This window comes from Mustelus asterias, chromosome 10, assembly GCF_964213995.1.
Source record: "Mustelus asterias chromosome 10, sMusAst1.hap1.1, whole genome shotgun sequence".
NCBI lineage: Eukaryota > Metazoa > Chordata > Chondrichthyes > Carcharhiniformes > Triakidae > Mustelus > Mustelus asterias.
Window position 1 is genome coordinate 94,409,192 of NC_135810.1, and position 17,239 is coordinate 94,426,430.

The 17,239-nt window shown below is 41.5% G+C and overlaps 1 protein-coding gene across 2 annotated transcripts in view; it reads left to right on the top strand.

Annotated features, from left to right (window-relative positions):
• The window catches only part of LOC144499778 (protein furry homolog), a 302,728-nt gene that overhangs the window by 264,388 nt on the left and 21,101 nt on the right, over positions 1–17,239 (top strand). For both annotated transcript variants that reach the window (XM_078222227.1, XM_078222228.1), the window contains exons 54-57: positions 925–1,073; positions 4,381–4,588; positions 10,137–10,286; positions 14,615–14,713. In XM_078222227.1, the coding sequence (XP_078078353.1) occupies positions 925–1,073; positions 4,381–4,588; positions 10,137–10,286; positions 14,615–14,713 (606 nt within the window). The remainder of the gene's footprint in view (positions 1–924; positions 1,074–4,380; positions 4,589–10,136; positions 10,287–14,614; positions 14,714–17,239) is intronic.

A 17,239-nucleotide genomic window follows, 5' to 3' on the forward strand; every position in this document is an offset into this window, starting at 1 on the left:
GACCCATCAAGTCTGCATCAGCCACAATCCCACCCAGGCCCTAACCCCATAACCCCACGCATTTAACCTAGTTAGTCCCTCTGACATGAAGGGGCAATTTACCATGACCAATCCACCTAACCCACACACCTTTGGACTGTGGGAGGAAACCGGCGCACCCAGAGGAAATCCACACAAACACGGGGAGAATGTGCAAACCCCACACAGACAGTGACCCAAGCTGGAAATCGAACCTGGGTCCCTGATGGTGTGAGGCAGCAATGCTAACCACTGTGCTACCGTGTTGGAAAATGCATTATAAGAATGAAGATCCAAGGGGTATACAGAGTCAGTTGCAAGATAGAAAGTTGGTAGCAAAATTAGAGGACACCATAAAATCAAGAAGCAGCAGAAGTTTTTTCTTCAGCTCACGTTTCTGACTGGGAACAGATTGAAGCCGAAACACCAGTATAACCAGTGGTTAATCACAGCCTTGGCAGGACACTGAAGTCTCTCAATCATAGCAATGGACAAAGGATAGTTAACTGATTAAAGTAACTTTAAATATCACAGAAGAGCAGCAGATCAGACACACAAGTTGAAGCTTACAGTATAGCTAATGTAGTCCAGAACAGAAGAACAGATGTCGAGAAGCCCAGGAATTTGAAGTCAAGTTTAAATCCAATTAAATAGTGAAAAGACTTCGCTAGAAGCACATTATTCACGTATTATTACTTACTGTAAATTGCAGAATTTACAGATTTTAAAATGATCAATAATTTGTTTGAATTTTCTAAAAAAAACAATTATAACATTAATGTTGAATGTATGCTTGATTTTACGTTAAATTCTACCTTTCACCTGGCATTACGTACATTCTTATGTATTCAATATGCATTTTTTTGTATGTTCCTAATTCTTAGACTTTATAAATTTTATGTTTAGGACAGTGAATGCATGACTGAGGAAGATGAATTTTCTGGGTCTACAAGTGAACTTCCATCAGCTCTTGAGGGCAATGACAGCTTCAGCCTTGAGATAACAGAACCAGAAGAAAAGGGTGATGGAGATGTGGATCAATCAGGGCTTTCAAGGTTAGTTAAACTTCACATTATTTTCAATACATTTATGTTTAAGGTTATTGTTAATGTAGTTAATTTGACAATTAATTGTAGGTTTAAAAGAAGGATGCTTTGATAAATTTAGACTTGATTTAATTTAGTTGCATGCAGCATAATTACTGGATCCCAAATTAACTCTTCTAAAACTAGTTTGATGGAGATAGAACCATCAAAGATTCAGACACTGAACTAGCAAATAATACCAAGGTTTATTGAACATAAGCAAAATAAATCAACAATACACTTCTCAATTAACTAAAGACTTACCAATTAATTAATAAAAAAACAAAAATATACTTATCAATCAAATACTACAGACTTCATGCCTTCAAATGGATTGCCACTCCAGAAGAAGAAGAAAACAACCTCCATCCTTTGCTCCAACAGCCTCTTCCACCGAAGGAACTTCACTAATCAGGGTCCACGCGGATTGGAATTCTGCCTCTGTCCCTGAGCCCAGTACTTCATTACCAAACCCTGTGCTGACAGGAACTCCTTCTGCCACTAAGCACGTGTTGATAAAACTAGTTTCCCTCTCCTTGGTGTACAGGAACAAAATGTCTTCTAAAATCTTCTTTTATACCTAAATCTGGCATCACCCCACCATGATCCAAAGTTGTTGCTTAGCTAATTGGTCAATGATGCTGCTTCTTGCTATTTGTGCACATTGTCTTGGATATAAAACAATGGATTATTTCAAGATGGACTCCAAAACCTTGCTGCCATTTATGCTGGCGGGATCTTACGATCCGGACAATGGCACACCGCCACCGTGGGTTTCCCAGCAGCATGAATCTGTTCAACAGGAACAGACAACGGCAGGACAATAAAATCCCGCCAGCAGCAAGCAGCGCACTGCCTCCCGCCGCCTCGAAACACAGTGCAGAATGGGAGGAAAATCCATATGAGGAACCCGTTTTCTTTATCTCAATACTACACAGATGTCCCATTAATTAGGCCAGCATTGAGCCAGTCAAGGTCAGTGTTTTCTGATAGGTTCCTCTCTCACAGCTGTTGCTACAGAATTTTTTGTTTCAAATTTTTAATCCTAAAATAGGAATATTAAGAAATACAGAAATAAATATCCAACTCTTATTAACTATTTGATTATTAATTACTTATCCTTCAACTGCAAGGTAATTGAAGTGTTTTCTTCTAATTATCTGTTGCTTATCAGTAACTACTTCACAGTACTATATTAAATTAGCTTACTGTAAAAGGTCAGCAACATCAACATGACTCCTTTTCTGATCATTTATTAATGCAACATGGCAATTTGATCTCCTGGTTGATCTGTTACTGAATACATGTTTGTAAAAAGCCTTTTAAAATAAATGATCAAACAGTAGCATGGTGGTACTATCTCTGGACATGTCCCAGTGATCCAGAGTAATGGTCTGAGGACCCAGGTTCAAATCCCACCACAGCAGATGGTGAAATTTGAATTCAAAGCAAACTTGGAATTAAAAGCCTAATGATGACCACAATTGTTGATAGTCATTAAAAACCATCTGGTTCACTAATGTCCTTCAGAGAAGGAAATCTGCCATCCTTCCCCGATCTAGCCTACGTGTGACTCCAGATCCACAACAATGTGGCTGACTCTTAACTGCCCTCTTAAATGGCCTAGCCAGCTGCTCAGTTCAAGGGCAATTAGAGATGAGCAAAAACTGCTGGCCCCGCCAACAACACCCACATCCCACGAATTAATAAAAAAACACACTAAATCCTACTAAAATGTAATCTAAAATCTAGACCACCTTACAATAGAAAGTAGTAATGAGGATAGTTGTAGACTTCAGGTTGACTTAGAATGATGGCAAAGTGTGAAGGAATGCATTCTTGAGAGGACTGTTATGGAATGACAATATATTATGAATGGCACACCCAAAGTGTAGATTGTTCATATACACCAACCCTTAAAAGTAGCAAGGCAAGTTGCCAAGGTGTTTAAAAAAGTATATGGGTTACTTGGGTTTATAAAATCAGGACATTGAGTATAAAAGCAATGAGGCTTCATCTGGAGCGTTGTGGACAATCCTGGGCATCACACTTTGGAAAAGATATAAATAGCTTAGAAAGGGTACAGAGGAAGCTTCCTAGAACATTATTAGGGATGTTGAACTTCAGTTATGAAGTGAGGTTGAAAAAGTTAGGATTGGTTTCCTTGGAAGAGGCGACCTAACAGAAGTGTTCAAGATGATGAGAAGTTTTGATAGGCTAGATGGCTAAAATTTATTCCTGAACTGTAAAAATAACCAAAGGTCATAGATTTTAAATTATTGGCAAAAAATCTAGAATGGGGTCGAAGAGATTTTTTTTCAATTATAATGTTGTCAGCATCTGAACACTCTACCTGAAAAGTTGGTGGAAGTTAATTCCATAAATAATTTTACAAGCAAGTTGGACAGTTACTTGAGGATGAGGAACTGATCAACTTTTGTAGACCAAAAGGCCAGAATTTGGAATTGAACTTGACTGCCCCCTTAAAGAACTTGCACAAGCATGAAGGGCCCCTCCTATGCTGCAAGTTTCTGTGATTCCAATGTATTTTTAAAAGGCGAAGCATAAAATTAGATGGAAATAAAATTATCTGTCAATTTTCTTTGAGCAGTAGGCATTCAGATCTTCATTCTCAGCTTTAAGTACATAAAGCCAGTTTTTTTCAGGCTTCTAGTAGTCTTGAACATTAGCTTCAGGCAGCCGAACCAAATGGAAAAATATCTGAAGTAATTCTGCATACCTTAACCTTGATAATTGCATTTTGCTTTGACTTGAATGCAGTATTTTATAAGTAACTAGAATTAATTGCTTAATTAAAGCACAAACTAATGCCGGAATTTTACTGCCCCGCCCACCATGGAATTGGAGCGGGTGAGGGGCGGACAATGGAAATGTCCGTTGAACTCAGGTGGGGAGCAAGACTGTAAAATCCCTCCCTAAGTCTCAATTTTCTCCAGCCAACCTACTTATTCTACAATGAAATAGGAACCCTGATTACCGATCTGCTTTACATACTGCTGGTTACCTGACGGGTTTGATTATAAACTAAGCTTGCCAGTGCCTAGAACAGGAAATGAGTGAGTATGGGAACTGAAGCAGGGCCGGACATGTCAAGCTAAGCAATCCAAGACCGAAGAAAATCTAGCAAGCCCCTGACTGGAGCAGAATTAATTGGGCTTGCAGTCCAAAGAGAGAGCCACTGAATTAATTTAATTTTGTTAATCCCATTTTAAGAATATAAAATTGGCTACCTGATGTTTATGTTACTTCCTTGCAGTTTTGCTGAAGGGGACAGGGATGGGCTTCATGACCTTCGTACATCACCCCCTCCCTCGCCTTTCTTTTCTGCAATACTTGCAGCCTTTCAGCCTAAAGTATGTGATGATGCAGAAGAAGCATGGCGTACCCATATCAATCAACTCATGTCCGATTCTGATGGTTCATGTGCAGTCCATACTTTTCATGTGTTCTCTTCCCTGTTTAAGGTGAGAATCCATCTTGATTTGTACAATTTTTCCAAAGTACTATCTTTATACCCTATCTCAATATATATATTCGCAGATATTCTTTCCAATTTGTCAAATGTTATAAATAGATAGCAAAACTGAAGGTATTGCTTCTAGCTCAAGAGGTGACTAAACTAATTATTTACCAATAATTTTGTAAAAACACTTCTTTCATTGAAAAGTAAATTTTTTACTTTTTCAATATTTTCCTTCAACTTTTTTAACAGTATTACTTCTTTTGGTATTTCTTTACTTTCAAATTTGTAAAATTAAATAAATTTGGAGTTTCCCTTTTTAGATATGTACTGTCATAATCGTAATATTTAATTATAACTTGATGGAACATTAAACCTGCCACATCTCCCAATCATTTCCACTGTTTCTTGAGCTCTTGATTTGCCTCGTCAGGGATGCCCACATCTTCCGAGGCAAATGTTATTGGAGTCGAGCCAGGAATGTGGACTTACCACACCTGTTCTATTGGCTCCGGATGGAATTAGCATGTTTATGGAGGCTGATTTGGCCACTGAGGTATGGTTATTGGCCTCCATGAAGGTGGCTGCAGGTTCCACCAGTGGAGCTAAGGCCAGTTTATTGGGTTGACCTCCCAAAATGTCCCATGGGATTTTTTTTTTAACACCGATAGGCCTCTTAACATAAAGTGCCATGGAATATTGTTTCTCAAGCCTCGCCAGAATGCTGAATGTGAGTTGTTGTACTGGTTGCTGATCATAAAATTGGCATGCTAATGCCTACTCCATAAATCTTTGCACGTTAATCCAATTTTAAGGTCTTTTTTCCTCCTTATCCTATCTTTTTACGTCTTTTCACATCCCAATTGAAAGGCAGGAAAGCTGCTTACATGCTTCTCCAATGATGTCCTCAAACTGTCTTCTGGAGTCTTCATAAGAGTGGCTTAAGAGGTTTACTTCACTCTCTGTGAGAAAGTACCTTAGTAAGAAGTTTAACAACACCAGGTTAAAGTCCAACAGGTTTATTTGGTAGCAAAAGCCACACAAGCTTTCGGAGCTCTAAGCCCCTTCTTCAGGTGAGTGGGAATTCTGTTCACAAACAGAGCTTATAAAGACACAGACTCAATTTACATGAATAATGGTTGGAATGCGAATACTTACAACTAATCAAGTCTTTAAGAAACGAAACAATGTGAGTGGAGAGAGCATCAAGACAGGCTAAAAAGATGTGTATTGTCTCCAGACAAGACAGCCAGTGAAACTCTGCAGGTCCACGCAACTGTGGGAGTTACAAATAGTGTGACATGAACCCAATATCCCGGTTGAGGCCGTCCTCGTGTGTGCGGAACTTGGCTATCAGTTTCTGCTCAGCGACTCTGCGCTGTCGTGTGTCGCGAAGGCCGCCTTGGAGAACGCTTACCCGAATATCAGAGGCCGAATGCCCGTGACCGCTGAAGTGCTCCCCAACAGGAAGAGAACAGTCTTGCCTGGTGACTGTCGAGCGGTGTTCATTCATCCGTTGTTGCAGCGACTGCATAGTTTCCCCAATGTACCATGCCTCGGGACATCCTTTCTTGCAGCGTATCAGGTAGACAACGTTGGCCGAATTGCAAGAGTATTTACCGTGTACCTGGTGGATGGTGTTCTCACGTGAGATGATGGCATCTGTGTCGATGATCCGGCACGTCTTGCAGAGGTTGCTGTGGCAGGGTTGTGTGGTGTCATGGTCACTGTTCTCCTGAAGGCTGGGTAGTTTGCTGCGGACAATAGTCTGTTTGAGGTTGTGCGGTTGTTTGAAGGCAAGAAGTGGGGGTGTGGGGATGGCCTTGGCGAGATGTTCGTCTTCATCAATGACATGTTGAAGGCTCTGGAGGAGATGCCGTAGCTTCTCCGCTCCGGGGAAGTACTGGACAACGAAGGGTACTCTGTCCACTGTGTCCCGTGTTTGTCTTCTGAGGAGGTCGGTGCGGTTTTTCGCTGTGGCGCATTGGAACTGTTGATCAATGAGTCTAGCGCCATATCCTGTTCTTATGAGGGCATCTTTCAGCGTCTGGAGGTGTCTGTTGCGATCCTCCTCATCCGAGCAGATCCTGTGTATACGGAGGGCTTGTCCGTAGGGGATGGCTTCTTTAACGTGTTTAGGGTGGAAGCTGGAGAAGTGGAGCATCGTGAGGTTATCCGTGGGCTTGCGGTACAGTGAGGTGCTGAGGTGACCGTCCTTAATGGAGATGCGTGTGTCCAAGAATGCAACCGATTCCGGAGAGTAGTCTATGGTGAGCCTGATGGTGGGATGGAACTTGTTGATGTCATCATAGAGTTGTTTCAGTGATTGTTCACCATGAGTTCAAAGGAAGAAAATGTCATCGATGTATCTAGTGTATAGCATCGGTTGAAGGTCCCGTGCGGTGAAGAAGTCTTGTTCGAACCTGTGCATGAAGATGTTGGCATATTGAGGTGCGAATTTGGTCCCCATGGCTGTTCCGTGTGTCTGGATGAAGAACTGGTTGTTGAAGGTGAAGATATTGTGGTCCAGGATGAAGCGGATGAGATGTAAAATTGCATCTGGAAACTGGCAGTTGTTGGCGCTGAGCACTGAGGCCGTTGCAGCAATGCCATCGTCATGGGGGATGCTGGTGTAGAGTGCCGAGACATCCATTGTGACGAGGAGCGCTCCTGGTTCAACTGCTCCATGTGTGCCGAGTTTCTGTAGGAAGTCCGTCGTGTCGCGACAAAAGCTGGGGGTTCTTTGTACAATGGGTTTCAGGATGCCCTCGACATAGCCGGAGAGGTTCTCGCACAGGGTCCCATTGCCCGATACGATGGGACAGCCGGGTGTGTTTGCCTTGTGTATCTTCGGGAGGCAGTAGAGATCTCCAACGCGGGGAGTACGTGGGATGAGAGCACGGAGGGTGTCCTGAAGGTCCGGATCAAAGGTCTTGATCAGAGTGTTGAGTTGACGGGTGTGTTCTTTGGTCAGATCTGCAGGTAACTGTCTGTAGTGTTCCTCGTTGTTGAGTTGTCGGTACACTTCTTTGCAGTAATCCGTTCTGTTCAGTATGACGATGGCCCCTCCTTTGTCTGCTGGTTTGATGACAATGTTGCGGTTGGTCTTGAGAGCGTGGATGGCGTTACGTTGTGCTTGGGTGATGTTCGGGGCTGTCTTGTGAGTGCGGCTGATGAATTTGGTGTTGACGCACCTCCTGACGGCTTGGGCATACATGTCAAGTCGAGGGCAGCGGCCTTCCGGAGGAGCCCAATTCGACTCTTTCCTCTTCGGATGCTCTGCGGATCTCTCTGTCGGCTGTTCCGGTTCATTGGCTGTCTCATTGTGTTCGTTGTTGGCCTCTTGAGGTTTGTGGAAGAACTCCCTCAGCCTCATTCGCCTGATGAATTCCTCTGTGTCTGCTGCGAGACTGATGGGGTCTATTTTGGTGGTGGGGCAAAAATTAAGCCCTCGGCTGAGAACTTCGATTTCATCTGGTTGAAGTGTGTAGTCGGACAAGTTGACAATGGACTTCCCTGCAGTGGTACTGTTTTCTACTGTGGTACCGGGGGAGGCTTGGTTGCTGCTGGTGGTGATGCCGAGTAGCGCTAGACTCATTGATCAACAGTTCCAACGCGCCACAGCGAAAAACCGCACCGACCTCCTCAGAAGACAAACACGGGACACAGTGGACAGAGTACCCTTCGTTGTCCAGTACTTCCCCGGAGCGGAGAAGCTACGGCATCTCCTCCGGAGCCTTCAACATGTCATTGATGAAGACGAACATCTCGCCAAGGCCATCCCCACACCCCCACTTCTTGCCTTCAAACAACCGCACAACCTCAAACAGACTATTGTCCGCAGCAAACTACCCAGCCTTCAGGAGAACAGTGACCATGACACCACACAACCCTGCCACAGCAACCTCTGCAAGACGTGCCGGATCATCGACACAGATGCCATCATCTCACGTGAGAACACCATCCACCAGGTACACGGTACATACTCTTGCAATTCGGCCAACGTTGTCTACCTGATACGCTGCAAGAAAGGATGTCCCGAGGCATGGTACATTGGGGAAACTATGCAGACGCTGCAACAACGGATGAATGAACACCGCTCGACAGTCACCAGGCAAGACTGTTCTCTTCCTGTTGGGGAGCACTTCAGCGGTCACGGGCATTCGGCCTCTGATATTCGGGTAAGCGTTCTCCAAGGCGGCCTTCGCGACACACGAGAGCGCAGAGTCGCTGAGCAGAAACTGATAGCCAAGTTCCGCACACACGAGGACGGCCTCAACCGGGATATTGGGTTCATGTCACACTATTTGTAACTCCCACAGTTGCGTGGACCTGCAGAGTTTCACTGGCTGTCTTGTCTGGAGACAATACACATCTTTTTAGCCTGTCTTGATGCTCTCTCCACTCACATTGTTTCGTTTCTTAAAGACTTGATTAGTTGTAAGTATTCGCATTCCAACCATTATTCATGTAAATTGAGTCTGTGTCTTTATAAGCTCTGTTTGTGAGCAGAATTCCCACTCACCTGAAGAAGGGGCTTAGAGCTCCGAAAGCTTGTGTGGCTTTTGCTACCAAATAAACCTGTTGGACTTTAACCTGGTGTTGTTAAACTTCTTACTGTGTTTACCCCAGTCCAACGCCGGCATCTCCACATCATGAAAGTACCTGGCCATACTAAAAAAAATAACTGAACATATTGAATTCACATTGAGTGAACACCCTTCTTGGAATATTTGATCCTGCTTCCATGTGCAATGTCATAATTGTATTCCTGTATTCCAGTTCTAAATAAAATTACAGCATAATTGGATATGAAATTGGCTGACTGACAGAAAACATAGAAGTGGTAAAGATTGAGAGTGCCAAAAATATTCATGACAGTGATTCCAGGGATGAGGAACTTCAATTATGAAAATAGAATGAAGCTGGAACTGTTTCCTTGAAAAAGAGATGGCTGAGAGGAGACAAACTTTTTCCACTCATTAAAGGATCAATGTGAGAACATAAATTTAAAGTGACATGAGGAAAAACTGGAATGCACTGCCAGAGAGTGTGATGGAGACAGGTTCAATCAAGGCATTCATAAGGAAATTAAACTGTTATGTGAAAAAACTGTCCATCCCGACATCACCTGACCTGTCAATCATCCCCAAATTAAGCCCCAGTCAGCAATTCCAAGGGATCATTAAAAAATCCCGGACACTGCATTAGCCTAGATTAAAATAAGTATGTTGTCCATTACATTCCTACAGTATCAATTAGAGGTCACTGCTTACAAATATTTTAATGCCCAAATAAAATGCTAAGAGCTGCTTGGAAAAAACTGCAAAAAAATGACTAAAATACATTTCTTAAAGGTGCAGTATCGTTACAGCTGATGTGGATGCAATGGGCCAAATGGCCTCAATCTGCACTGTAAATATTCTGCTATTTTGTGATAATTAATGAAGAAAACTAATTGTCAATGGAAAAACAATTGAAAATAAGTATAAATTGATTGAGCCAAATATTGAAGACATAGTAATAGTAAACAGATTTTAATTACTTTCCAGTGTATTCGGAAGAAATTCTGTTCCCTAACCTGGGATGCTGCAAGTTTCCTTGGGGACAGTCTGCGAGGAATAGGATCAAAATTTATGAGTTCTTCAGCAGTGCTCACTTCATGCTCAGATTGTCCCACAGTTTTCCTAGATGCTGAAACTGTAAGTATCTGTTGAATTTCCTCATTAGTTTATGACAATGAAGATGAATAATTTTTAATTTGAAGGTTGTTAAAACTTCTCGCTCTTTTCAATTTACTTTGATTGGAAGTAAATGTAAACTGCGTAAATTTTCCAAACTGTTTATATCAACAGGATTTCTTTTTAAATACCAGTAGTATTAAAACTCAAACTTTTCTAGAAGGGAATTAATAATAACTATAAATGTAAATCATAGCTACCAGGTTAGATAACTAAATCTGGATCAATTACAATGTTGCAATTATTGCTAGAGCATACTTCTCCTCGTTGAAATATTATCTAATCCTTTTTTAAATGTTAATGAACTATGCTTGGCCAGAAAATGGCCCCTTTCTATTTGTTATTTATGATTTAGCAGGAAACCTCGAAGAAAACCTTCAAAAGCCCATTTAAGATGCTCCTTAAGCAACACTTTCCAAACCAATGAATGCTATCGTCCTGAAGGACAAGTGCAGGAGACACATGGGAATACCACCACCTGGAAGTTCCCCTCCAAGTCACTCATCATCCTGATTGTTCCTTCACAGTCACTGGGTCAAAATCCTGGAACTCCCTCCCTAACAACACTGGGTTTACCTATACCACAGGGACTCCAGCTGTTCAAGAATGCAGCTCACCATCACCTTCGCTATGGCAATTAGAGATGGGCAATAGCCACCAACACCCACATCCTGTAAATTATTTTTTTAATACATAGCAATTACAGCAATGAATCTCATGGAGAATCCTTCTTAATGTGCCTCAGAGACTAAATGAGTGTTGTTTTGGCCATAATACAATTTAAAGTTTTCTTATAAATTGTTCTGAGTGCAGACAATGCCGACAAATCCATGTTCATTGCACATCCTTAATAGTCCTGCAAAGATAATGGTCTTCTAAATTTGCTGCAGTCCCTGTGGTGATGGTTCTCCCATAATGGTGTTAAGTAGGAATAATGGCCATGAAATTTGACTCCGTAGCACTTGGTTTCTCAGTGCTACAAGAATCTTTTTGCCTCTGAGATGATATCGCGGCACACACAAACACCTCTGGTACCAGATGCTATTTTGGCAAGGGAGTTATGTTACGTGCAGGGAACATCCTGTGGAAGTATGCAGTGTAGACAGATTGTGATGTCATTAAATGTGTAACACTGATTTGATGTCAGCACTGACATTTTGGAGCTCAACATTCCAGTTAACTCTGACCTTAAACATGCACATCTGAACATGTGTTCAGCAGCAGGAAGGATCTTCCTCTAATGTTATTTAAAGTGATCAACAATACTTTCAGGTTAGTTGTAGATTGATTTGTAGTGGCTCTTGCTACAATTGTAGAAGCATTTGATGGTTTCTAGAGTTATTTAATCTTTCTAAAGTCTACAATGTGGCATGTGCTGTACATTTTAGTCCTGATTTCAAAGATTCAGCGTAAACCACTTGTTTTCAAATGTGGAAGATGAACAAGTTGCTGGAAAAACATTTAATTCTGACTTCTTCCAGGCTGGAACAGGCAATTACTTGCAACATATCTCAGGTTGCCATCCATTGTTGCATAAGGAGGCGCATTGAGACTATTTGTAGACCAAGAAAGCTGACCACATTTCATTCTCTTGCCAGAGTGAGGCTGCAGCCCTTGCCATTAACTATACAGCTGAGGAGGCAAAAAGCACAGCCTTTGGCTGACCTGGCTATGCATGATTGACACTTCCCACAGTGATACCAGTAAACAGAGCTTCAACATCCCATTCACACACAGGTTCCACACCTTACCTTCCCTTGGTCACTGACCAGTACGGCATCCTCCTGGCTACAATGCAAAAACAAAATCCACCGTAAAATAAACATTCTGAACCAGATTTATATATCACTCATGTCATACTGCATACTTATACCAACTAATCACACTTGGGCATTCCCTCGGTGTTTGTCTTCCTTTTCCTATCCTAATGTTCCTTCACAGTGGTACACCAGAACTACAGCATGGTTGGTAGAAGGCTCTTGACTTTCAATGCGGGTAGACAGAAGATGACCTTGAGCAGCTGTAGCTCTAGAAGGCCCAGCTTTGGACAGATGCTACCATCTCAGATTAGGCAGCAGCTGGCTGAATAGGAGTGGTACTGGCAGAGTGACAGTTGTGGGAGGACAGATGCTTGTCATCCTGAGAGAGGAAAGCAGTTTTGTGCTTCACCATGTCACTACCACTAAAAGGGTCAGTGCATCAGCAGTCCTAGTAATGTGTTGAAGGAAAGTGCTAGACTTTGGTGGCAACCTGTAAACACCCTTTGAACACTGGTATCTAACTTTGATGGCAGCAACTTGAGCATGAATGGCAGCAAAGCTGAACTCATATGACTTTACTCTGAGCTTCCATTGCTGCACACAACAGATGACTGATGTTTGTGCAGCAGTGATAGCTGAGACTTCGGCCAACACATTTGAATCATGGTTGGCTCCACAAGTTTGCTAATGGAATTGTCCAGCACTTGGAACCATCTTTTCCATCATACAAGTGAAAAAGCCTTATGCCAAATTGGTGCCAGATGCCTCCATGCTCATAGTGATTGACGGCAAACATTCTGGCAGGCTTCCTAATGAGCTGGCTGGCTAACAGACAATAGCAAGTGCACTGACAGAGTGGCAAGGGTAGGAGAATGAATGCTGTCTTCCTAAGAGAGGCAAGCAGGCCCCCACACAGAACTACTAATGAACCCTAGCTTTGGCATCTCTGCAATCATAGTCATCTGTTGGTGGACAGCTTACTGGACTGCTATGACACTCTGCAAGCCCCTTTTCAGCAGCTTGCAGAGTGTCATATCAGTCTGAACTTGCTTTTTGGCAGATTTACTAATGTATCAAGTATTTGTTCATATACACCAAGCAGCCTTTTGTGTGTTGCTCAATAGAAATCTTCATCTGAGTCTTCTGCAATAAAGCTTGCGCACAACCTCACACCATGGTGAGATGACACCTGTGCTATCCTGACCCATTGGCTGCAGCCCACCTGTGTCCATTTTCTCACCAAATGCAGATTCCGCCCATAATCTATCTTGAAAGATTAACACTGTGTCAGTATCTGAGTTGGTGGTTGCTATTGTGAAGTCGAATGTGGGAAAATGTAACCATGTCCACATTGGCAGGAAGAATATAAATGCAACATATTATTTAAATGGAGAGAGATTGCAGAGCTCTGCATTACAGAGGGATTTAGGTATCCTGTACATGAATCACAAAATAATAATATACATGTACATCGTGCAATTGGGAAGGCAAGGTGAATGTTGTTGTTTATTGCAAGAGAAATGGAATATAAAAATAGGGAAGTTTTGCTACAGTCATACGGGGAATTGCTGAGACCACATCTGGAATACTGTGTACAGTTTTGGCTCCCTTATTTAAGAAAGGATGTAATTATATTAGAAGCAGTGCAGAGAGGTTCAACTTGACTGATTTCTGGAATGAGGTTGTTGTCTTATGAGGAAAGGTTGGGCAGGTTGCACTAGCTTTAACCAATGTGGTGTTGGACACTCATGATACTAGCCCCTGCTGATACATTCAGCCAATGAACAATGTAGTTAGTGTTGGCTGAACATAAAAATCATTTAAATGAGCAGGCAGTAGAAAGTTATCAATGGATGCAGATTAATCATGCATCATGATCCTTGCACCCATTTTTGGGAGCTTTCCAATTTGGCTTCCACTGATTATTAGTTTATCAAACTTGATTCATTGAGCCCATGTCATTCAGTCCCTTATTTGATTGTAGATGATCTCTGGATTCAATGGTTTACCATTGAGAATCCTCGTGTGTGTGTGCGTTTATAATGTAAACAAAAATCCATAATTATTAAAAATTAGATGGAAGCTTTAAAATTGCACAGCTCGAAAACACTTCTAAAAGCAATTTTAAAATAAATATGTGAGAATCAGGTTTTCCATATTTTGACCATGGCATCAGTGCCCATAAGTGTGGTAAATAGGAAGTATCATCCTGATATCTGCAGGTTCATATAAAAACATCCCCACTCTACATTAAATATGATTATATCCAATCTCACATCCTACAGTTCTTTCAAAAATTACCATGATTATAGGCACTCGAGGGCAATTTTCAGAAAAATATAGATTCAAACTTTCCTGTGAAAAGCGAGTGAAAAACTGGGTCAGTCTAACTCTACTGCAGTAAATTCACAGGATTCTAATATTTGCAGCAAAAAGTTAGTACATAAGAGTTGAGAGCACAAAGTCTGTATTTTAAAGTTTATGCAAATTCACAATGATATATACTTATAGCAACTCTCTCTCCTCCAGCTGATTTCATGTGGGCTTCTTGAAAGACTCAAGTTCAATGTCTTAGAACTGCAGGAATATTTGGACACATACAACAACAAGAAAGAAGCTGCACAATTGGTTAGTCAGCTTTCAGAACATACTAAAGAATACTCTGATATTACATTATTAAATGTTTACTGATCGAGTTTAAAATCTGTGACATTTTTATTATCTACAACTGTAATTATAAATGTGCTTTCCTTTTTCTACGTTCTTCTCTCCTGCTCCTTTACCAAATAATGTTGCTTAACATCTCATTATTTCCAGCACACGAGCCAGTAATTCCTGATAATACTACCTCTTTGAATTATAAGTAATGTTTTTTTATTAATTCGTGGGACATTAGGCATTGCTGGTTGGCCAGCATTTATTGCCTTTCCCTAGTTGTCCTTGAAACCAAGGGGGCAGTTGAGAGTCAACCACATTGCTGTGGCACTGGAATCACATGTAGGCCAGACCAGGTAAGAATGGCAGATTTTTTTCCCTAAAGGAAATTAGTGAACCAGATGGGTTTTTCTGACAATTGATAATAGTTTCATGGTTATCAATAGATGCATAATTCCAGATATATTTTATTGAATTCAAATTCCACCATCTGCCGTGGCGGGATTCAAACCTGAGTCCCCAGAACATCAGCTGACTTTCTGGATTAATAGCCTAGCAATAATACCACTAGGTCATCACCTCCCCATTACTATACAATGAAACTATGTTTTTTAAAAAAGCACAGTTTATTGGCAAGAGTTCTACATGAAATGCATTTGGGTAGTTTCAGTGTGGCCCCTTGTGGATATCCAGCACAGAAGTGCACCTGATTTGATACTAACTTGGGAATATCACTCAGAGGGACCACAGAATGGCTGGTATTGTTAATGCAACAATGTTTCACTGGTAGAGAATGCCAAAACTGTACAAATTGTCGAATCAAGGGAATTTTGTCCTGTATCTGTGGTATACGTGACCTGGGCAAGTTTATCATCTAGAATGAGAATGTGTTCTCTCTTTTTGTATCAACATACTCGATTTTAATAATTTCAGGGATAAGCTTGTTAGTTACAGGCAGTTCAGTGTTGTGTGGCAATAACCAAGAGACTCAGACTTGACCCCTGCTGTGGGCTAGCTGGCCAACTTTGGCGAATGTGGCAGTTGGGATTCTACATAGTGACTTAATTGGGGAGAAATTGATTGAATTGCAAATATTTTCTGGATTTAAATTCCTCCACTCTTCCTTTACGGGCATTGCTATATTGGTAAAAGCAGCATTCCTTGGTGGCAACCCTAAATGGCAATAGCCTCCTTGCATATGGGGCAAAAAGCTCTTTCCTACATTGGACACCAGAATCTCGATCAATTGTGCTTGGTGTTTACTTTAAGCATTAAAAGCAGAAAATGTCTCTGTTCTTTCACTATCACATTGGTGGGGAAGAGCAAATGCCAGAAACATAACGAACAGCAATCAAGAGTGTCCAAAGAAACTTTCTCATTTCTGCCTCCTCAAAATTATTGGCTCACTAAAACCAGGGCCAGAATCTTACATCCCCCTGCCCGGGGAGGGTTCCAGGGAAGCGGAGGATCTTAAAGTAGCTGATTGGCTGACAGCTCTCCAAGGTGGAAAGTCCTTCCAGTTGCGGGCAGAAATCCCGCCTGCTGCCAAGCAATGCTCATTTGAGCATGAAATGGTAGCAGACCTGTTTCCCTGCCAACACTCCAGATGACAGGCATTGAGTATTCGCCATCCTGAAAACTAAGGCCCAGGTCTGTCAGTTCTGTAGAGGTATATAAGGGGCTACTTTTATTAGGCTCCAGCAGCGGCACAAATTAGAAAATTGAAATCTAACTTCAATGCATCTTAATTTGAGAGGGTATGATTTTGGAGAAAGGTGGTTCCGAGAAACAGACCAAACTAATATTTGCACGGATCTGTTTTTAAAATTATGCCCATTATGATATCACTCAAATCTCATTTGCAAAAGATTTAAATGGTTTCCCGACACCTGTTTCAATGATGTGGATCTCCCAGCATTGGACTGGGGTAAACACAGTAAGAAGTCTCACAACACCAGTTAAAGTCCAACAGGTTTATTTAGTATCACAAGCTTTTGGAGTGCTTCATCAGGTGACCTGTTGGACTTTAACCTGGTGTTATGAGACTTCTTTCTGTGCCATCTGTTTCAAAGCAGAGGTTTCCTCAGGAAATACAAAGAAAGAAGAGCTAATGTAACAGGTGTTATAATTCAAGTCAGAAACTCCAAACATCGTTGAATCATAAGTTTGGCACCTTAAATTTGATTAGGATAAACATGATATGTTTCACTTCAGGTATGATTCAAATGACCACTAGGGAGCTTTCATCAAACAAAGTTTAATTAACAATATAGTTAACATGTATAGTAAGAAAATTGGCAATAACTTTTATCAATTACAAACAAAACAATCACAACAATGCATAACCCTCAACAAATATATATCTAAGATGTTCCAGTCAAAACCAATCCTATAAACAACCCTTTAAATAGGTTCGACACAGCAAAGACTCATGCCCACATGATACTGGAATTGGTCCTTTGGATGAATTAGAGTCAGAACAGCTTCCCAGAACCCCAG